Source organism: Drosophila teissieri, chromosome 2R (genome assembly GCF_016746235.2).
Source record: "Drosophila teissieri strain GT53w chromosome 2R, Prin_Dtei_1.1, whole genome shotgun sequence".
NCBI classification, from domain to species: Eukaryota; Metazoa; Arthropoda; class Insecta; order Diptera; family Drosophilidae; genus Drosophila; species Drosophila teissieri.
In genome coordinates, this window is record NC_053030.1 from 7896139 (window position 1) to 7918272 (window position 22134).

The 22134-nt window shown below is 38.2% G+C and overlaps 3 protein-coding genes and 1 long non-coding RNA gene across 7 annotated transcripts; 3 read left to right on the forward strand and 1 right to left on the reverse strand.

The window, feature by feature from the left end:
- The first annotated feature begins 4597 nt into the window (after positions 1–4597).
- Positions 4598–10327, forward strand: LOC122613094 (hydroxysteroid dehydrogenase-like protein 1). Of its 2 annotated transcripts, XM_043787093.1 has the most exons (6): positions 4598–4725; positions 6397–6610; positions 8688–8810; positions 8873–8983; positions 9541–9989; positions 10084–10327. In XM_043787093.1, the coding sequence occupies exons 2-6, from the start codon at positions 6433–6435 to the stop codon at positions 10198–10200; spliced, it is 978 nt and encodes a 325-aa protein (XP_043643028.1). In that variant the 5' UTR covers positions 4598–4725; positions 6397–6432; the 3' UTR covers positions 10201–10327. The 2 variants fall into 2 exon arrangements, with proteins under 2 accessions (XP_043643028.1, XP_043643029.1); XM_043787094.1 differs by lacking the exon at positions 4598–4725 and having other exon boundaries at positions 6180–6610.
- A 3079-nt stretch (positions 10328–13406) lies between these two features.
- Positions 13407–20036, reverse strand: LOC122612382. 2 transcript variants are annotated; one of them, XR_006325613.1, is made up of 3 exons: positions 19930–20036; positions 14674–14816; positions 13407–13726 (listed from the first exon to the last, which is right to left on the reverse strand). It is a non-coding gene; the product is annotated as an uncharacterized LOC122612382 (long non-coding RNA). The 2 variants fall into 2 exon arrangements; XR_006325612.1 differs by lacking the exon at positions 19930–20036 and adding an exon at positions 15362–15471.
- LOC122612380 lies at positions 16801–18800 on the forward strand. The gene has a single exon (XM_043785951.1). It carries the CDS (start codon positions 16818–16820, stop codon positions 18780–18782), a length of 1965 nt encoding a protein of 654 aa, XP_043641886.1. The 5' UTR covers positions 16801–16817; the 3' UTR covers positions 18783–18800.
- On the forward strand, positions 19557–22115 carry LOC122612381 (phospholipase A1 member A). 2 transcript variants are annotated; one of them, XM_043785954.1, is made up of 5 exons: positions 19557–19620; positions 20010–20148; positions 20204–20575; positions 20689–21120; positions 21180–22115. In XM_043785954.1, exons 2-5 carry the CDS (start codon positions 20112–20114, stop codon positions 21764–21766), a joined length of 1428 nt encoding a protein of 475 aa, XP_043641889.1. In that variant the 5' UTR covers positions 19557–19620; positions 20010–20111; the 3' UTR covers positions 21767–22115. The 2 variants fall into 2 exon arrangements, with proteins under 2 accessions (XP_043641889.1, XP_043641887.1); XM_043785952.1 differs by having other exon boundaries at positions 20208–20575.
- The last annotated feature ends 19 nt before the right edge of the window (positions 22116–22134 follow it).

Sequence of the window (22134 nt, forward strand, 5' to 3'; positions counted from 1 at the left end):
ACCTGAAGACGACTTTGTTTCCTTTTTACGACAAGAAGGTGAAAAACCATCACAGCAGGCAACAGCTTACCGAAGCAAAGTCGGCAATAAATGATAAATAATAACAAAATTTATTTTTAATTATTTATATATTTGTCTTTCCTCGTTTTTTGTAGATGCCCAGGACTTTTTATTTGCCACCGCCGTGCTGCCACCGACGGCGCGTTTCGTTAATGAGCAAGGAAGAAAAACTAAGAAGGTGACAATAGCAGATGCGCAGAATTCGATGGTGCTGCGCCTAGATAGCCTGAACGACTACAAGCGCCAAATTGACAAGCAGGTGTGCCTTCATTACGCCGAGGGATCATCTCTTCAACCTTTCATCATTGTACACGGTACTTCAGACACGGATCTCGCCGCTTTTTACGTATATTTTGATCAGAACCTTTTGAAATTCGACTCGTTTCTTCGAAGTCTGGATACCTGCTTTAAAATTTTTAACTGTTACGGCTTAAAATATCCAGAACCTTGCGAACAAGCGTGGACGTTTATTCAAAAATATGTTTTTGGGATAGAAACGGAGTTTGATAAGAAATCCCCAAATTTAACTACAGTCATAAGCTATTTACATAACCAAAACTAAAATGTTTGTGTGCTTTCGGTGTCTAAGGACTCTTCCAAATCCAAAGCTTATAGTATCCCATTTAAAAATAAGTCATTTATTAACAAGAAAATCGTTAAAAATAGTTTGTAAGCAACAAAATTGTGAACAAGTATTTACTAATTTTTCATACTTTCGCATACATTTGGAAAAAACTCACCGCGAAGTTCCGCAGTATGAAAAACTGCCGTTTATATTAGGTGAACAAAATTCTATATCTTCTTGCTCAAACCATAATTTTGAAAACTCATTTAAACCGTTATCTTCAAAGCAGTCTATTTCTAATTCAAATTTAAATAATCAGAATGCAAGCGAACATGATTTTCTTGAATCAGAAAATAAACATTCAGAATCGAACTTAAACTTGAATTTTTTAAAGAAAAAAGTTATAAGTACTTCTTTACTTCTTTATGATTTGAAGTATATGCCCAGAAGTCATGTCATTTTAGTTCAAAATATAATTACCTCATTAATGTATGATATAGCAAATGCAATTGAAGCTCACATAACATGTACTCTAACTGATGATTTACACAACATTTTAAGTTTTATTAGGGATCCGCTCCATGAAGTTCGTACCGAGCACAGATTTCTTGAAGCCTTAAAAGGCTTAAGTCTATATAAGGAACCCACAAAATTTCAAATTGATAGAAAAGTTTCTGAAATCGTTATATGTGGAAACCCTACGTTGGGCCCGAAAGATTATGATATTTATGTAATGCCTTTAGCTTTCATATTTAAGCAAATTTTTGAAATTCCTAATTTATTAAATCTAACTGTAGAAAATATTCAGACAAGCCTAAACGCAAACGACTTAAGAAATTTCGCAAGTGGTCAGCTTTTTAGAAATATTTTAAAACGATTTAATTCTGAAATAGTTATTCCTTTTATATTGTATCTTGACGATTTTCAAATTAACAATCCGCTAGGCACTCACACATTTTCAATATGCGGTGTCTACATAAATTTTCCGTTAATGCCACAGTATTTGTTGTCCAAATTACACTTAAGCACTGTGGAAACAAAGTATCTTTTTATCATTTGGTTGAGCAACTCAAAATATTAGAAAATGGAATCATGCTGACAGTTAAAAATGAGTCACGAAAGGTTTGCTTTGTTTTATCTTTAATTGTCGGTGATAATTTGGCTGTAAATAGCATTCTCGGATTTGTTCAATCCTTTAACTCAAAACGTTATTGTAGGATATGTAGGCGTACTAAATCTGAAATGCAACTTGACTATATGGAAGAACCAGAAAGTATAAGAAACGAAGAATCTTATACAAATGATTTGAAAGAAAACAATTTTCAAGAAACGGGTATTAAAACTAATTGTATTTTTAATAGCTTAAAATCCTTTAAAGTCCCAAGTAATTTTTGCTTTGATTTAATGCATGATGTTCTTGAAGGCATATGCGTGTATGACATATGTATGTAACGAACTTTTATCGTTAATTAAAAACAAAATAATAACGCTGGATGAAATTAATTCTAGAAAAGCACTGTTTCCATTCGGGGAAACGGAAATTGGAAATAACTCTGTCAAAATAAATTTAAATCGTTTGAAAAAATTTAATTTAAAAATGACTGCATCAGAAGTGGCTACATTTATATACTGTTTGCCATTAATGATAGGAGACATAGTGCCAGCAGAGTGTAAGGAATGGGAAGTCATATTATTATTATTAGATATAATAGATTTTTTGTTTCGATCAAAATACGTGAAAGAAGATTTAAATTTCCTGCGAAAGTTAGTAGAAAAACATCACTTCATCTATGTAAACCTGTTCGGTCCCTTAAAGCCAAAACACCACTTCCTAGTGCATTATGCAACAGCAATAGAAGAATGTGGTCCATTAAAATTTCTTTGGTGTATGCGATTTGAGGCAAAGCTTAAAGATGCCAAAATATATTTAAACAATGTAAATTCGAGAATAAATCCGCCACACACATTAGCTGTAAAATCGGGACTAAAATTTTCGAAATTTTTATTTGATCACCAAAACTTTTTAGAACCTGTGCGAACTTTACCAAATGAAACAAACATTAGTAATGCACACGACAAACTCTATAAAAATTTATTATATGAAAAGTTTGAGGACTATAGTAAATGCCATCTGTTTGAAAGCCTAATTTTCAAGGGTACCCAATACAAAATAAATTACTACCTAGGCGAATTTCCACCCGATTTAAAATTATTTAAAATAAAAATGTTTATAGCGTATGATGAAAATACCCATGTTATTTGTCAAGAAATCGAAGTATATAACTTTAATAAACATTTTCGTGCTTACGAAATTGGCTGTGCAAAAGAGCTTTTAATAAAAAAGTTAAATGAATTCGACACCGCACCCTTACATTTATATCCTATAAATTAATAAAAAACGTATGTTCGCATTAAATATATTTAGCTTTAAGAACTTTAAGAAAAGTGTTAACCTTTTATTTTTAAGAAAAAAATGTAGTTATGAAAGTTTTTATGTATTATTAATTTCAAATAAAATTGTTTTTCCTCATATAAAGGACGCGTTGATGTTGAATTTAACAACATTTTAAAATAGGAACGATTCGTTCTTAAACTAAAACTGTTTGCTCTGAAATTTGAATATCTAGTTCACAAAATAGGAACGTTTCTTACTCAAAGTAGACGTTATTCACACTTCAGTTGTTAACTTGTACAACTTGAATCGGGAATTTGTCGAGTTCAAATCTAGTAGTTTAATTACTTAATTTTAGTATTTCCCATACTGAAAGCAGTACATTTATCGCTCTTAAATTAGTACTTTATCGTTCTTAATCCCATCAAATGTTAGTGCTTGGATCCAGAACGTTCGTTCTCAAATTCATAATTTCGGTCTGAAATTATTCGTTCTTGAATTTAAATTTTGGTTCTTAAATCAAAAAAATTCGAGTTTACCGTACTTTCGATGCGGTTCGTTCTAGGTTTGGAATCGAAAAGCGTTAATTTTTCCCTGAGTGCAGAGGATTGGAAACTTCGGACCCCATAATATCATCAATATATTTAGGCAGGCGCACTAAAATACATAGACGACTTCCTCTTCCGCGAGAAGTCATTGAATTGTTGTCGTGCGAGTTTGAACATGCAGACGAATGTTTGGATGATCCTCATATTAGAGAGGAATATGAAAATTACTTATTTTTTAACTTTGAAATAGATGCAAAATAATATATTAATTTTGTGGGTGGGAGGGGCGTGGGGTGGTCACCCACTTTTCCAAAATAATTTTAAAGGTGTGTATAAGACTAGTAAAAGAAATGATCATCGTATCTCAAATAGTTTGCGAGATATTAATTTATGCCAAAAAAACAGGTCAAATTCCCCATAGTGCAGCGCTCTAACCAGATCTCGCCCACCAAGGAGGCTCAACAGAAGGCAACCGAGGGATCTCATTTCCCGATCTCCTTTGACAAGAGTCAGCAGAAGCTGACGCTTATCTTAAATCCTATTTGTTATCTGTGATTGTTGTTATGTAATTGTAGTAAAATTATTGTAAACTAGAAAAAGCTAACTATAGCTAGCCGGCGCGCCCAAATGGGCTGAATTAATAGAAAAGAAGGACACAAAGGGGCTCCAAGATTTCCCCGTATGCCTTAACAAATAAAATAAATAATACTAAAACAAAATTCTAAAATGAACATAGCACACTTTTAGGCGGGTGCATGTATTGGCATTGGTTCGTGACTTTGCTAAGTACCGTGGGAAATTTTGAAGTTTTCTTTAAGCTTTCTGCTGTTTAAGTGTTAATTTAATTTAGACAGTTTAGAATGTTTCATGTTATGAAAAATAGGTATAGGTATTCTTCCCGGATCTATTTAGGCATTTGTGGACAGATACCATAATAAGACTCATCTTAGCTAATAAACTGCTAAAGCGACAGCACTATTTACAATTAGAACGGTTGGGAAAAGCTTATGAACTTCCTCGTTGAACTTTTCCCGCCTGGTTCCTCAGTCTGGAATCCATATTCGGCTGGGCAGGAGGTAGCCGACAGCCCTTTACTCATACAGTATCGATTTATATTCACAGCGTTTGAAAACTTGTACTGTTTTGTTCGTGGACAACATGTAAGTTCTTTATGTCGTTTCCAAATAAATAATTTATATTTCGGATTGTGGAACCTTGCTTTTAATTAACTAAATGAGCTATTTATTTACTTCGTAAAAGTATTTCGGCATTTTCAAGCGAGCAACAAGTGGAAAATTGAATTTTGTGAGCGATGACCAAAATGACCTTTTCACTGGCACACGAAACTTTCTGATAGAGGTGGTAATAAAATTTTGATTTAGCGGGCCATAAAATAAAATGATCACACTTTTGAATAAAAAGCCATTAATCACAATTCACAATTCTCGTTAGTTTTTTACCCTTCAGTTGGTTTTGGGACATTTCCGATTGTCATTTACCTCTATTACAGTCTTTATCTATATTTTTACTTAATTGCTATATGCATTAGTTAAGCCTTTGCCAAAATTACCACTGATTACCAACTTTGAATGCTTTTCGGAAGAAATGGTGCTTAATACTTGGATGCATAATGAAGTTTTTGTTGTGTCACAAAAGTACACCGATGAGATTTTTTCTTGCTTGTAGGGAAATGCATTTTGCTCTGCTGATAAGCGCAACTTATGGTGTTGTAAAAGATTGTGAAGGGAACTGTATTGTACATTTTTCCTAAATAGAGGCAGAGCATGTAAAAACAACTTTAAGCAATTATCTGTGAAAAATCCCAAAGCAACCAAAGTACGATTTGTTAGAGAAACAGCTAAATTTAATTAAAAAGAACTAGTTAGGGGATTCTACCCTTGAATACTTAAAAAAATCATTAAAATGCTTATAACACATTATAATTTTTGGTACAACAAAATGTTCAAAGTTAAACATGTGCAAAAAAGAGAAACACGACTCCCTTTACTAATTTGTCATAATTTGATGCAGTAATTGCATTTTCGAAAAGTGTATTACTTATAGAGTATTTATCCACATGCAAAAGAAAATACAGATAAAGGAAAATCCGTACAAGTAAAATGTCTCAGGTTACAGGGGTCATTGCATGACAAAAGACAATTTAACGCATCTTTCGCCTAATTGTTTGCAATTAGTTCTACACCACTAGTAAGCTGATTATGCACTTAGCAAAAATTTCAAAATTACGACAGCTGACCGCGAGTGAAAATACCGAGTACCGATTATTCCGAGCTAGGGAGAGGGGCATTTCTTTAGCAACAATTAAGTGTCGAATAATTCACCCGCCACCAAGACACGTAGTTTTCAACACCTTTAGGCCGCAGTAAAAGGCAACAAAATTAAGTTTACAATTTTATGAAATAATAAACCGCCAAAGAGCTGAGTAAAACCGCGGAAAAGAGCCCCAACTGCAGTGGCCTTTCCGCTTTAAGTCGCAGATATTTATTTTACAACTGTTGCTTGTTGAAGACCAGATCCGAAACTGAAAACCCGAAACCAAAAGCCCGAAAAAACGAAAAAACGAAGTCGCGGTCTTAAGTTTTCAGTGCGTGATTGGCGCTCAAAGCTGCAACTTGTGCCCCCGGAAAAAGAGGCAGACAGACAGCGCGCGATAGTGCGAAAGTCGAGCGATTATATGTCGGCATAGTAGTAATTGTGAACGAAGCAGTAAATAATCAGCACGGCCGTGTAGTGATAAGAACAAGTTCCACAATACCAAACGAAATTCGGCCTATCGGGACTATTTAAGAAGAACTCTCTTAACCATGCAGCCAGTTCTGGAAGTGAGCATTTACACCCTGCTGAGGATGGCGTTCATTTGGCAGCTGGTCTCGGCGGCAATCTACCTGGTCGGATTGCTCACCATCGGCGTGTTCCTGTACGACAACCTCAAGTCCTTGGTCAGCATAATCAAGGCCGTCCTGGAACCCTATTTCCAGCCGCACTTGCCAAAGACCTTGGTGGAGAAGTTCGGACAGTGGGCAGGTGAGTGCTTCGATCGGTAGGCGCGAATTATATTCCTGAGCTTCGCAGTATTCACCACATGTCGCCATGTTATTCAATCCGGCATTTGCATACTTTAACCCCAAGGGTCTGTCAATATTTGAGGCTTGTGTTTTTGCTTGCTTCACTTTCGCAAATGCAAATTGTTTATTTCCTGGGGGAGTGTACTTTTTTCAATATGGAGGTAGCATCCAACACTTCTCATAAGGGAAAGGCATCAGCTTATTTCACATCTCCATAATACTTGTATATTATAATATTGCCTAATAATTCTATAAATTATGGACATTCATAGAAGAATATTAATGTTAGGCTTAATTTCGGAGTATTGAGAACCATTTTCACATTACAAATAAACGTGTTAAGCGTTGAAGTACTTTTATATTGTTTTGTTTGTTTTCTGATAAATTAAATTATTGATTTATACGGTAATTCCACCTCATGTACTACATTAACTTATAGCCAAATAAATCTTCGAGCGATAAAAACTGATACGCGTTACTATGGTTAGCAAGTTTCGGGAAAACAGTTACAAAATCCATTTATGATAAGATAAGAAACTAGTAACCATTATGAATTTCCATCGTCATTTATACCGAAATGAAATTTCTTATCTGTGTGCTCGGTTGTTGCGGATGGTTATTTTTAGTTAAACTGAGATATCAAATAAATCCATATATTTGTGAATCATAATAGGTATCATTATTAATGAAAATTAAATAAACAGTTATTTATTCTTGTTAAATTATTTTCTTTGATATTTCTAAAAATATTTAAAAAAGGGTTAACTTTAAATATAATACTCACACAATACAATATACATTCAAAATTGTGCAAAACATTAATAAAGGTTATTCAAAATATACCCAAAGAGTAATTGTGAACCAATAACTAAATTATTCAAGCAACTGGATTTGTTTACAATTTCGTTTATGGACCAGACAAAGTCATTCAACTCGTAAACCGGCTTGCGATTTTCTCGCCTGTTTCGCACTTTGCGATCGCTTTGTTTTTGCTTTATTATTATTGTCTAATTAATTCGCTTTCATTGACTAGAGTCTCGTGCTGCTCTTCGTGGTCAAGCAGTCAATCAGTTATAAATTTGCTTATCGCTGCTCGAGTTTATTGCTTAATTGCAGTATATGGTTCTCCCAATTGAATTATGGATTCCATCCATCTGTTTTTATTACTCACCAATCAAAGTGCAAATCTTTGCCAAACTATAGCAGTCGTAATTTCGGAGCAACACGCAGAGCCAACAATCGATTGGTGTTGCCGTCGTACTCGTAAGTTTGCTGCCGTGTTTCACGTTTTCGTTGCACAAATATTTGGCAACCAATAACCAGCTGCCAGTGGCAACATTGCTGCAATTGCCACCACGCTAGCCGGTTTGCTTCTAATCGCTTCTCTGCGGCCGATTCCATTCATGATATTTGCTGAGGTTTCGACAACCGACAACTACAACCGGCGATGTGATTTAAAGAGACTCAGGCGAATGCAGTGGGTTAATTAGCAGGCAAATGCTAGATTCGAAAAGGTCTTTCAAGGAGGTCGTGGCATTATTCAGTTGCTAAAGGTATGGGTACACATCAGAAAGTGACGAAATGGGTCTTGTAAAGTGGATTCCAGTCTTTATATAAAATGAACACACTTTGGAAAGCCTAAGCTTATATACCCTTGCAGCAATTATATATCTGATTAAAAACTGATCTATACCGAATTAGAACCTTTACCTATCAGAAACAACGAAACTATGACTCCTTTCTGTTATTTTCAAATAATTTTTCGACTGTTTCGATGGCTATAGTAATTCTATAGTCATTATGTTATATCCACTATATATGAAATCGGCTGTTAATAATTAGGAATATACATAAATATTTTTGTGAAACTGCAAATATATTTAATTTTCTACATAGAACTTCGGTGATATTTTCATGTAGTATAGTATTAAATATTTCGCGTGTTTAGTCCCACTGCCAAAAATGAATAAATGTGGATTCCTTTTGGCGACCTTCGCCTGTACTCATCAAGATTTCGTTCGCTTCCCTTCACTTAGTGGTGACTGGCGCCACCGATGGCATTGGAAAGGAGTATGCCAGGGAGCTGGCTCGCCAGGGTGTCAACCTGGTGCTCATCTCGCGGACGAAGGAGAAGCTTATTGCGGTGACCAATGAGATTGGTAAGTACATGCCTTTACTTACTTAGTACGTGTTTTTATTAAATTTCGAACTTCTTTCCCAGAGAGCCAGTACAAAGTGAAGACCAAGTGGATTGCAGTGGATTTCTGCAAGGGACGCGAGGTGTACGATCAGATCGAAAAGGAACTGTCGGGTATAGACGTTGGCATTTTGGGTGAGTAATTAATACGAGATATTCTCATCGAAATAAACATAAACATCATTTGGCTAAGTGAGCTGTGCACTTACGCCAGATACTAGCGGTTTTGCTATCCGATATTGTACCAATTCATACATTCATCATTGTCATTGTCAACAGTAGCAGCTGCTTATTTACGCTTTATATTTTGTGACTATTTCTCTTGCGCGGCAGCCAATGTCAAACAATAATAATTGCGTGCAATTATAATGACTCTGGTTTTTGGTCTATTGGCGAGGCGAAGAGTGGCTTAGGCGATGTTCAAGTACGCAGGCGAAGCGCTGTTGCTGGGGTTTTTTTTTATTCGGCCAACCAGTCTCATAAACGCTTCAGCAATTTACATTTTGACAACCTTGCGAACCCCTCAAGGCAGCCTTAATAAAATGTTTGGCTGATAAGAGTTGACATTGATCTTGGCCAGCGGAACTTAATGCCACTGCCATTTGATATGAGTTGTTATACATATTGTGTTACCATTATGGCCATGCTTGAACCGTAATTGTCGTACTATTAACCATTATTCACTTTTATAGTCAACAACGTGGGTATGATGTATGACCACCCGGAGAGCCTTGACCTCGTGTCAGAGGATCTTCTTTGGAACCTCCTCACCGTCAACATGGGATCGGTTACCATGCTCACCCGCAAGATCCTGCCCCAGATGATTGGTCGCCGAAAGGGAGCCATTGTCAACCTGGGATCCTCCTCCGAGCTCCAGCCTCTGCCCAACATGACCGTCTATGCTGCGAGCAAGAAGTTCGTCACCTACTTCTCCAAGGCCCTCGAACTGGAGGTGGCGGAACACAATATCCACGTGCAGCTGGTGATGCCCAACTTTGTGGTCACCAAGATGAATGCCTACGCCGATCGGGTAATGCAGGGAGGTCTGCTCTTCCCGAACGCATATACTTTCGCCCGGTCAGCCGTATTTACACTGGGAAAAACGAGCGAGACCAACGGTTTCTGGACCCACGGAATTCAGGTCAGCTTTTTGCCGATTAAGCATTTATTTCCATATCCAATAAGACTTAATTCCCGGACTAGAAGTTATTAAATGCCTTAACCTTTTTTTTCAGTATGCCTTCATGAAACTGGCTCCCCTGCCGATCCGCACATTCTTGGGACACCAACTCTTCAAGCGACTGAGAATCGAGGCGCTCGAGCAAAAGCAAAAGAAACTGAAGCTTACTTAAGTTGTTAGGCTAGGTTAGGAGTCATGTAAATATTTGGTTCTTAGTCATAAGGCTTAAACTATACACTAGAAGAAAAATCACTTTTGTACAAAGCCATAAAAAATTAAAAATGTAAAACCACACATAAAACAAAAGATAAAAGGCACGTCCAAAAACCGGCTGGCAAAATCAATTGCCAAAATGCACTGCCGGATTGCATAAGCGCTGCAATTTGGCCAAGGAGCGGAGGGGGTTGGGTTTTGGACGGTTTTAGCCGTGAAACCGGTTGGCCAGCGCGCGAAACTGCTGACCGACAAAATGGCAAAGTGGCCAACTGCAGTCGGAAGCCGCCTGAAGACCAACAATGACTGGGTATCCGCTTCATTGCTTGCGCTTTTTGCTTGTTTTACAATTTGTATAGCCGTTACTCGTAGAGTAAAAGGGTATACTGCACGCGTTGAAATGGTTGTTACAGGTAAGAGAAAACGTTTCCGACCGTATAAGGTATATGCATTCCTGATAAGGATTACTAGGTGAATCTATCTGGACATGGTCCTTCTGTCCGCAATAGTGTCCGTATAAACGCAGCGATCCCGCGAGCTGTTAAAGCCTAAAACTGATATTAGCTACGCAATCTTTAGAGAAATAGAAGCAGCTAAAGTTTGCTTTAGAAGGTTGCCACGCCCACTCCCAGAAACATTGAAAAATGTTTTGTTCATTTTTTCGTTTTATTAATTGCATTGCAAGTGTCTACTGTAATCTTTCTAGCAATCCTACTAGCTTAGTAACGGGTATCTGATAGTCGAGGAATTATACTATTGCATTCTCTCTTGTTTTGTTTGTTTTATTAAATTGTGCCCAGTAGTCAAAGGCCACAATTTGCATCATGCCACATGCAAATAAGGTATAAGTACTTTAAAGATCTATTGAAGAACTGCCCACAATTACACGAAATTATATTTTGGCTGGAAGCAAAGACTATGCAAAATAAATTACACCTTTCTAATTGCAGATTTAATAGTGCCTAGTAAAATAAATTGTATTTTTTTGTTATTTGTTTTTTGGATGCTTAAATATCAATGTTATTAAAGTAAAACGTTATTAAAAGGCTTAACCCTTTTTAAAACAATTTTTTTTAATTAATTAACATCTTTATTTAATATTATTCAGGAACAGATCAATTAAAGCCTTTAACCTAAATGTTGTCTTAAGTAAATAATCTCTTAATTATAAATATAATTTGTTTTCATCTTAATATATAGAATAGGTCAAATTCGAGTAGTGAGTTTCAGTAAATAATATATTCTATAACATCTTAGAAGACCAAAATGTTTCTTTGAGCTGCGAATTGGATAGCCTGTAATCTCGGCGAACGATTACGGTGGCAGTTATCGTCGTTGTATCTGCTTGAGAAGAACGAGATTTGGTCTTCAACAAGGCTCAGGTTTAAATCATTGTGAAGCGTTTGGCCGCTAACGAACCAGTCACAGCCAGTGATTTGTCTTAATGTTTTGTTCTGGACGGTTTGGAATCGTTTTCGGTGGGACAATTAAATTTCAAAAATATTTTCTGAATAAATATCGTTACATTTTCAAAAATTTTATAAATCCAATTGAAACTTTGGTTTACTATAAACAATTATTACCTCTTTTTTCTTTTTTGTTCGTTATTTATTAAAAATCACAGCAAACGGTAATACGGTATTTTTACCGATTCAAGATTTGAACAAGCCTAAAAGTATGCCTGAAAATATAATATATGTAAGTGCGCCCCACAATGTTAATACATGTACTTATACGAAATACATCATTAAAATATCATTGAAGTGATTGTTGATTATTGTAAGTAAAAACCACACGTTTTTCAGAATAAAAGAAAAAGTAACAAATAGTTTGGTTTTTGTGTTTTTATTCCTGCAGTTGTTGTTGCTGTTTTTTGCGGTTGTTATTCACAATTTGTTTAAGAAAAGTCGAATAAAATGCAGTTATACATTATGCATGTCTTAATAAGTACGAGTGCGAAATAAACGTGGTTGTTTAGCAATGAAATAACCAATGATCGATGGTTCGCATTGATTGCTGGTGTTGTTCTTAATTTGCTTATACTGTACATCATGGTCTATGAATTGCAAACTAAGTAGATTCCATTGCCGAACGAAAATAAAAAAGATCACAAAACTATATTTATGATTAGAGCAGATGACGCCAAGGCCGGCAGCAAAGTTCTCAAGATTTATCGATCCTGCAGCGCCTCAAAGATGGAAGAAATGTGGCAGAGCACTGTGAAAAAACAAACGGATAAATATTGGGGAATATATTTCATTGAGGCGCATCCCAGGGGATCGGAATAATTGGTACTTACCACTTGGCAGGGGTTACCCATCCAAGTGCTCATCCTGATCGCCGAGCCTCCGATTTTGGCAACTGGTGGCATTGACGTCATCTGCAATGTGCATTAGCAGAGAATTTATTTGAAACATTTATTTTATAACAGTGTTCGACTTATTGGTTGCAAAAGAAGAATCAAGAATCATTTTTGTCTGACGCAAAGTCCCTGCGATTGATAAAATGTATTATTTTCGTGTTTGGTTTGTTCAAGTGGCCGCATTGGCATAAACAACTGCTGGCATTTGTTTGTTTCGAAGAACAAAAGCTTCTTAGAGATTTATTTTTGGTTCCCTGAAACAAATCATGGAGGGATTGCAAAAAAGCAGCATTGGACTTTCTCGAAAATAGCGCTCTATACTCGAAAATTTGTTCAAGTTTATTTATCAGCAGCGTTTGAAATATTCAAAAACATTTAATGAAAATTAATTATAATTTCCACCTCGGCCAATCATAAATTCAGGCCATAAAAAACTGTCTCTTTGAACATTTGTTGTGCTTCTGCACTAGGACGGATATAACATATTTGAGCGAAAATAATTTCGAATCACAAAGTTGCGACATTTGGAAAATGCCGTGTGAAAATAATTTTGAATGCTTCCAAATGACGGGGGGCTGTGACGACAGGAAGGTGTTTAGTGGGCCATGTCGAAATCTTGTCGTTAAAAAATAGAAACGGAAAATCTATTTATTATCGCGAACAGGCCAAATAGCTGCCAAAAAATGTATTCAAGGTTTTTGTTTTTCTTCGGCGTCGAGGGAGTGTTTCGATAATTGGTTTGATGTGTGTGTTTGATAATTGATTTAATTGGCTGGGGAAGGGGGAGGGGGATGGGTGCTCACCTGGCTTAGGTTACTAGTAGAAATCCATTAAATGCTAAACATCTTAAACGCGTAGGGTCCTAGAAGCTCCACCGGGCCACAAGATGATGGCATGGCCGGCGGCTTGGAATTGAAATTCAACATGTAAGCTATCCTTGATGGGTGGTTGGTAATGGGTGGTGGTACTGGTGGATCTGGTGATCATGGGTGACTGGGGATGTGGGCCTAGAAGGCGGCTTCGTAGAAGGCGTAGAGCAGGAACAGCAGGAAGGCCAGGATGAGGAAGGTGGTGAACAAACTCTTGGCCTCATTCATTTTGATTGCTTTGATTTGGCTGCTGGCTATAGGGATAATATTGAGTTAGATTGAATTAGATCGATCGATCGAGATCACACACTTGTGGGGGTGGATTTAGTTAATAGCTTGAGGAGATTTCCAACCGTTCGTAGCTAAAGGCGCGCATTAACTGAATTTCCCGATCTGAATTCCACTTCTCCACAAAAAGTTGGCCAGCGCTTGGAATTATGGCTATTGCCTGGGCGCACGCACCCACCCACCCACATAGATCCGATTATATAGACGATATATAAAAAATTCATTTTTCTTTATGTATGTATCACCGGCTATTTGGCTGTATGTGAGTCCAGTTGTTGGTAATATTTTTGACGCGGCACAAATATTTTCTAGATCTGTATATCTACATATGTACGTATGTAGATCAATCTGCATATTAGAGATATATGTACATATGTAGATGTACATATATTTAAATTCCATGCGATTCTAGCCAATTTTCTGTGGTCTTTGAACATTTTTCATCTGCTGGACTGCACCTAGACAAATTGCTTTTTCCGACTGGACCTTGTCATTTGAAAAATGTTTTGTTTATTTATTTTTTGGTTGGCTTGGGTTTTTTTGCTGGGGAAGATGTTCTCTTCTCCAGTTGTGTGTTTGATTAACATATTTATTTACTTTAGGCCGAACAACTTGTACGTTTGGCCAATCTGCTGCCTTAAAACGTTTTTAACTATTAAATTTTTATTTATCACGTAGTCCCCATTGAGTTTGTGGCACATTTGGCCTCAATTACCATTTCAAGGTTCGTGATTGATGTGGATTTATCTCGATAAAATTGAATGGGAAAATGCGGTAATTGAAATGCTGTACATTGAAACAAATATTACTTTCACTACAAAAATATTTTTTGATTATTATTTAGGTATTTATTCATAAGCTAAAACTGTTTGATTATCCACCCTTAAATCAACTAGAATGCCTTTTGTCTTACCTGCTGTCCTGCCATAAGGACCTTCTACTGGCCGGAAACATTTTACAATACGGCATAGATGAGGTAAAGGAAGAAGAGCAGGATGGCCAGGATGCCAAAGGTGGTGAACAAGTTACGGGCTTCGCTCATCTTGATTGAATTTGCTGCGGATAAAATATTAAATTATTATTAGGTTGAGAAGGACAGGTTTAGATGCTTTTCCCTATTTTCGGATTACGTATACATGAAATATTTTTTATTGGCGCGTGAGAAGTTTATCTTCATAAAAACATAAAAAAGGCGGCAATAAATTTTCGCGCACCACATATGATTTTCTTTTAAAATAATCTAATCAAATAAAATTCAATGGTATAAGTAAAAAATTTTATATAAACGCGACAGATATCAAAGCCATATGGAAAATATTAAATTTTTCTTTTCTTTCGTCGTCGTCTGGCTATATCTACATGATGTTTCTGTGCTCTTTGATTTTCTGATAGAGCAATCAAAGAACCGTATGTCTATATAGATTGAAATAATTCCAGTTTTATAGATTGGACCGGTTCCAACAGAAAAATTGAAAAGAACTCGTGTGCAGAATTATTATTATATTACGAATACGGCACACTTGAATTCGATTTTGAACTCCCACGATTTTGTATCATTCGACTGGGGTCTTCAGGTCACTTCACTTGGCTCCTGGGTTTACCTTGGTTTTTTGTCCGCTGGGGAAAGGCACAATTTTGTGATATTAACTGCTGAAAGCCTTTGGCTCAACTAAAATCGTTGGCCCGTCCACGAATTGGGATATAGATGAAATACTTTGCGATCTGCAAGCATCCATACTCACGCAGTTGGAGCAGATCTGACAAGTGGATATAGATTGGTGAGAGTGTATTCGTGCTTTTGGATATACATATAGCGAAATATGTTGTCCCATTGGCCAAAATGAGACGCCACTACCAGGGCAGAAAGTGCAGACTTTTTGGAAAGTCGCGTAGAAATAACATCGAAAATAAATAAAATAAATTTGCTGCGCGCCTTTTGACAGTTTCTGAGCAGCCGTTGGCCGGATCTGAAGCCAAATCACCAACAATAACAATACGCTTATTAAAAATAATTTGGCATCTAGTATATGGCTTGTTCCATTTTTCGGAACATTTCCCTCAAAATTATTGACAGCGTTTTGGAATTTCCGCAAGTGCACGGGAACTGAAATCATGAGGTTTAAATTTGGCATGGGATCTACAATTCTTTTCGTTTGAATTAGAAATAGCACGGGATGTTTATGTTGTTAATATATTATAATAATATATCTTTCAAATATATAACTAAAATTCAACTGGGAATACGTAAATCCTTTCCACCTAATACCGTCTTAGCTGAAGCACAAATCGTTTTCTACATCGCCACACCTCCTTCAAACCTCCAATCATATCGTCTGTTGACATATAAATACCAGCCAGAATGTTCATAAACAACTGTCACACATCTCGGGTCCTTGACTTTTCTAAAAAAACATATACTTTCCCTAAGCTGACACTTGTCATTAAGTCAATTTGAAAATGCAGTGCGCAAATGGCATAAAAACAAAATTGCTTGAAACAAGAATATACATATATAAATAATGACCAAGATAATTATGAAAAGTCAATGAAATTTCATGTAGATGAACTCTAATGTTAATGAACAAAAAAAAAATAAAAATCGACCTGATAGAATAAGGTTTTTAGGTTGATCCATTGCAGCTGCGGCCACATGGCGAATGCGCAATATTTGTTAAGAACATTACGGATAATTTTTGGGATAAGTTTGCAAATATTTTTGCAAGCACACTACACTAATAGATATTTTCTTGAAACTCACATGTTTTAAATGGTTAAAATCGTATTTACATGCATGTATAAAATGAAATCTAAATCATCATGACATAATAGGCATAAGTAGACGACGTAGGGCAAAACGGAAAGCAAAGTTCTTTAAGTTCAAGGCGAGCTCCATTAAAGAGCGCAAAGAGAACTGGGAACTTTGATAGAATCGAGAACATATAGCTCAATCCGCAGCTTCCTTGGCTTATCAAGTGATTAGGGGGAATTGTGAGCACGATTTTGCGCAGTTTTCGTGGAACAAAACAAACGAGCGGATCACAATTAAATATACACCAAATGCGCTGGAACATTCAGTTTGCTTTATTCGCTATTATTCAAATAGTGAGGTCTCAAGATGAAGAAGACGCGGGTTCAGTTACGGAAGTGGAAACGGAAGTGGATTCAGAGGTAGAATCGGGCCAGTTTTTTAGCCATTTGTACAAAAGCAACTTGGAACAGTTGGTAAAAATTAAGAATGACTCAATGGATCCGTGTGATGACTTCTATGCACATGCTTGTGGAAACTTCGATCAAACGAAGGAGGAAAATCCAGAAGATTTCCTTCCACCTTATCTGTATAACAAACAGGACAGAATGAACTTCTTTACGGCTGAGGTTGGAAATTTCGAAACTATTCCAGGACGGTTGATTTCTCAACTTTATGCGGAATGCCGAAAGAGGGGAGAACGGAATTTTCTTACCCCTACTCGTGCGACTTCCCATTGGGAACGCATGCTGGAGGAGATTCCATTCCTGGCCAGACACAAAGAGGTGCTCTCTTCTTGGCCTTTCCTCAAACACCAATGGGAGCGAAGGAGCCTCAATGGACAGCTGAATTGGATAGTTCTGTCAGCTCAACTGTTGGCCCATGGCTTGCCCACCCTACTTCATATCTTTTTCGCCATGGATACGATCTATGTAAGTCCAATGGGGGAGCTGCCCTGTCCTAGTGTCGCGGATTTCCAGTCAAGCCTATCTGATGTCTTGGAAGGTCGACATCATCGAGTGGCCCGCATAATATCACATGAGATGAGGGTCCTGTGTCGCGGAATGAGAGGAGAACTCCCACGCGTAAGAAGTTCGAGCGGGAATGCCAAAACTACCACCTCCAGACCAAGTCAAGAGCAGGTCCTTCAGGATGAAAACACCATGGACTATTTTCAGCAATATTTTGCCGCACTCAACTTCTCCGTGGAGCGGCTAGAAGGAGCGCGCAAGTTTCTTCTAGATGTCGAGAAGATCACTCAAGGTTGGGAAGTACTCAAACAAACGGAACCTCGCATAGTGTACAACTATGTGGTGTGGCAGGCTAGGGAGCAGCTTCGATACCCGGATTGCTATAGGGTATCTGAGGAGTTCGAGAGATTACTGCACGCTGAATATTGGCAATGGCATGTTTTGAGACCCCATCTGAGCAGGGAAGTCGCTCTGGCATCCTATCAACTTCATACCACTCTCTTCCAGAAACTTAGGAGATCCAAGTTGTCCAGAAGAGATTGGGTTGGAAACCTGTGGCCAGCTTCTGTCGAAAAAAAGGAGCTTCAGGTGGCACGCATTCTCCACAACCACGCAGAAAACTATCTAAATATAACTGAACTAAACGAAAACTACGGAGAATTGGGATTCGTGGAGAACTCCTTTTATGGAAATCTCCTAATCCTCAGACGGGCTCAGCTGCGTCACAGTTTTGTATCGCCGTATGTAGACGAGGAAGATGTAAACCAGCCAGCCTATTTCTTGAGACATTTTCTCCATTTCGCGCTGCTTTCCTTGCACCGCCCCACCTATCACTATTATGCCACACAAGGCTTGGAACTTTGGAGGGAATCCCGACTCCTCATGGATACCGATGGCCACTATACCGCCATGGATTGCTTAGAAAGACAATCACTCCAACACTACGATGCAAAATTGGCTCCTATTTACAGGCCACTGGGTTCACACGAGATCGGAGAGATCTTCCAGTTTTATCGCTCTTTTCAGTATTCCCTCAGGGACTATACCTTTTGGCTTCAGGGTGAGAGGTTCGCCTTTGCGGAGAACTTTGTGCTGGATTACTTCGGATTGAATCCACAAAGGGTTCTCTTCTATGCAGTGGCCCAGCAATTATGCAACCGCCAAACGGAGATATTTGCTGCCCAGTTGAATAGGGGGTACATGAATCTTCCCGAGTTCCAGGAGGCCTTCAAGTGTAGTGCCGAAAAGGCCATGAATCCCCCATCCAGATGCATGATCAACATGTGTGAAAAGCCACTTACTTGATGTGTTCAATTTTAAAATTTCAATTTTATATCATTTAAATGTAGAAATAAAAAATAAAATGTTAATTTTAGATTCACCAAGACATTGGAAATATACTTGCCGTCAACATTCTTTATCCCAATTGCCTATTAAAATATGGTTTTAAGCAAACTCAACCGCCCACAAGTTTTATAGTTTTTACACATGAAGATTAGCTATTCATATTTGAATAAATTCGACAATATTGCCCACATGTCGGTCATTTGGAGACACAGGCGGGAAATGTCTTTCCATCTAGCCATTTATACGCATTTTGTTTGACATTCCATATAGCAGCAAATTGGCTTGCACATATGTATCATCGATATTATATATTAAGAGTAGGTTCCGAGTGGAAAATCGTGAGGAAAACCGTGGGCGTTCTAGACACACGTACCGGCAATAAACCGCAAAGGCATCAAAAACAATTCCAGAGCAGAAAACCAAATATTTGCGACTGCGAAAATCTTTGCAAATATTTATTGCTTGTTGCTCGCTCGCTTGCCACATAACGGCCATAAACAAAGCTCCAGTTGATTTACTTATACTTATATTGGTTATTTCCCCACTTGAATGAAATTACATACCTTATTCTAGTTTGTTTTCATTGACCCGGGTCGGGAAGTATCTCTGGTTATCTATGTGGGTCTCTAGAACAAGACCGAGTCAATAATAATGCATGATTCTTCGTAAGACATGATGCCTATAAATTTAAAAGACCTGCGAGCATTCGCCTTAGTACGTGATCCAAGATCGCTGGTGATAATAACAAAAAGTTTTCATTCAGTAAACGTTGCTAATTAAAATCGCAATCACGTAGGTAAGTGTATATCTTGTCTATGAGTGCATATCGTTGAGTGAGTAAGTGTTGTGGTAATGCATTTATGAGTTTTTCTCAAAAATTATAAACAAATCATGAAGACTTCTGAATTCATGAAAGAAAAAGCGTTTGGATCGTTATACAGGAAATCACACAAAACCATTTAGACAAAAGTTTTAAGAATCCGCTTGAAATAACATACATATGACACCCTATTTTGTGTAACTATAATTCTTAGGTCGGTTTCACTTTTCCACCCGCAACTCTCACTTTATTGCCACACTCAATCACACCATCAAAAGTACTCACTCATTTGCATATCTCATTATAATTTGGCCACAATCGGCTTGACTCGACCAGCCGGCTCTTAGTTTCTCCAACGTTTTCAGACCGAACGCTTCACGAAACTGGCCAAGAAATTCGTTTAGAGTTTCAAATCAATCGGAACTACAGGTGGATGCATAAAGTGGTTCGAGTTTCTAGATTACAAAATGCACTGGCGATTTGTCATCGGTTTGCTGCTCCTAGGTGGGTAATTCCAATGAATCATACTTTTATTCATTTACTCAAAGATTATCTTCAGCCAGCTTCAGCCGGGAGACTATCGGAAAGGGATTCCTAAATCTAAAACCTATTCCCATTCAACATGAGGATGAGAGCACCACTGAGGGGTCTACTAACCCCACACCCTCTACCCCAACAACACCCTCGAATAGGGATATCACCGTCGGTCCGTGCAAATGGGCTATAGGTCGAAGTTGTCCGGATCCGGATGTCAAGTATTACATCTATACGCGACACAATCCGATGGACAGGCAGTGCCTCCACATAGACGAGTCCCTGGAGAAGTCCAACCTGACTGACTCCTACTTTAACCCTCGATATCCCACTAAGATTATCATCCACGGCTATAACTCGGATATGTTTCTACATCCCCTGCAACAGATGAGAGAGGGTGAGAACAAATCGTGATGTATAGCTAAGTAGTTTCGATCTTACCCCGTGTTATACGATTTAAAGATTCCTGCTTATAAGCCAAATTTATAAAGTAATTGAACTATTTTCTAGAATACCTGGCCAAAGCGGACTATAACATCATATACGTGGACTGGAGTATCCTGTCCCCAGGACCCTGCTACGTAAGTGCCGTTCATAACACCAAGCACGCTGGAACCTGCACAGCCCAGTTGGTAGAGCGCCTGGTGGAGACGGGTAATACGGATATCCATGTGATAGGCTTCTCACTGGGAGCTCAAGTGCCCAACTACATAGCCAGGAATTTGAGTTCGTTCATGCTGCCAAGGATCACGGGATTGGATCCAGCAATGCCCCTTTTCATCACCTCCGGCAAGGCGGATAAACTGGATCCCAGTGATGCCAGCTATGTGGATGTGATACACACAAATGCATTGGTCCAGGGGAAAATGGAGAGATGTGGCCATGCGGATTTCTACATGAATGGTGGAATCATGCAGCCGGGATGCAATGGACAGAAAATTAGTATGTCGTTTCCCGCTATTTTATAAGTATGTGCTCTAATCCGTGTTTCTGCTGCTCAGATTCCTTTGCCTGCAGTCACCAACGTGCTCCAGCGTACTTCCTCGAATCCATCCGCTCACCCAAGGGTTTTTGGGGATGGGCCTGCAGTGGCTACATATCCTACCTCCTGGGAATGTGTCCTCCCACGAATTTTTTGCTTGAAGCTGGCGACAATATACGGCCCACTACAAGAGGAATGTTTATGATAGACACCAATGACAGTTCGCCATTTGCTCTGGGCAAGTGGACGGATCTGCCCACTTTGGGCGCAAAGCAGCCGCAGTGGCGAGCTCCGCCCCAGGAACTGAAGGCGCCTCCAAACCAAGGTGTGGATCCCCTACTGCATCACATCGATCAGTTTGGCAAACTGGCAGCCAACTTCAACAACCTTCAGATGTGGCCCAGCGAGCACGATCCCTACGAGCATTGGACGAGCTTCAGTCCAGAACAGAAAGAGGACGATGGCGACGGTGACTCCGTGGAAGAGCAGGACGACCGCCAGATAGGCACGCAGGCACGTCCCACACATAGCTGGTGGGATTACAGAAGAAATCTTACGTATGGGTTCATGGAGAATAACATCTTTGCTGTGCCCACAGTGGACTAGCCCTGTTCGATGTTCTAAGCTACATAAAATCCTTCCTTGCCCCCATTCCTTACTAATATTTAAGAGTCACTTAAGTTTATATTCATATTTTCAAATACAATTCGAACAAAATAAATTATGTTTAAAACCTAATATTTTTACAAAATCTGGAAAGCAATATGTTTATCATTATGACATCCTTTTATATGAATTTTATTGGTTATCCAGCTAAATAAATAGGTAAAAAGCGTACTATACTGAACATAAACGAAGACAATGCAATATAACTACAATCATTATGGTTTAAAATCAGAAAAGGATACAAATGTCTGTACACCCCGTCTTGAATGTTTACAGATTAAACATCCGTGAAGTAGAACGTATATTTT

Coding starts and splice junctions, on each gene's coding strand:
- LOC122613094 (XM_043787094.1), top strand. CDS start 6,391: ATGCAGCCAGTTCTGGAAGTGAGCATTTACACCCTGCTGAGGATGGCG. Junction 6,611..8,687: donor GAAGTTCGGACAGTGGGCAG/GTGAGTGCTTCG, acceptor CCCTTCACTTAG/TGGTGACTGGCGCCACCGAT. Junction 9,990..10,083: donor TCTGGACCCACGGAATTCAG/GTCAGCTTTTTG, acceptor CTTTTTTTTCAG/TATGCCTTCATGAAACTGGC.
- LOC122612380 (XM_043785951.1), top strand. CDS start 16,818: ATGCGCTGGAACATTCAGTTTGCTTTATTCGCTATTATTCAAATAGTG.
- LOC122612381 (XM_043785952.1), top strand. CDS start 20,078: ATGCATAAAGTGGTTCGAGTTTCTAGATTACAAAATGCACTGGCGATT. Junction 20,149..20,207: donor CATCGGTTTGCTGCTCCTAG/GTGGGTAATTCC, acceptor ATCTTCAGCCAG/CTTCAGCCGGGAGACTATCG. Junction 21,121..21,179: donor ATGCAATGGACAGAAAATTA/GTATGTCGTTTC, acceptor TCTGCTGCTCAG/ATTCCTTTGCCTGCAGTCAC.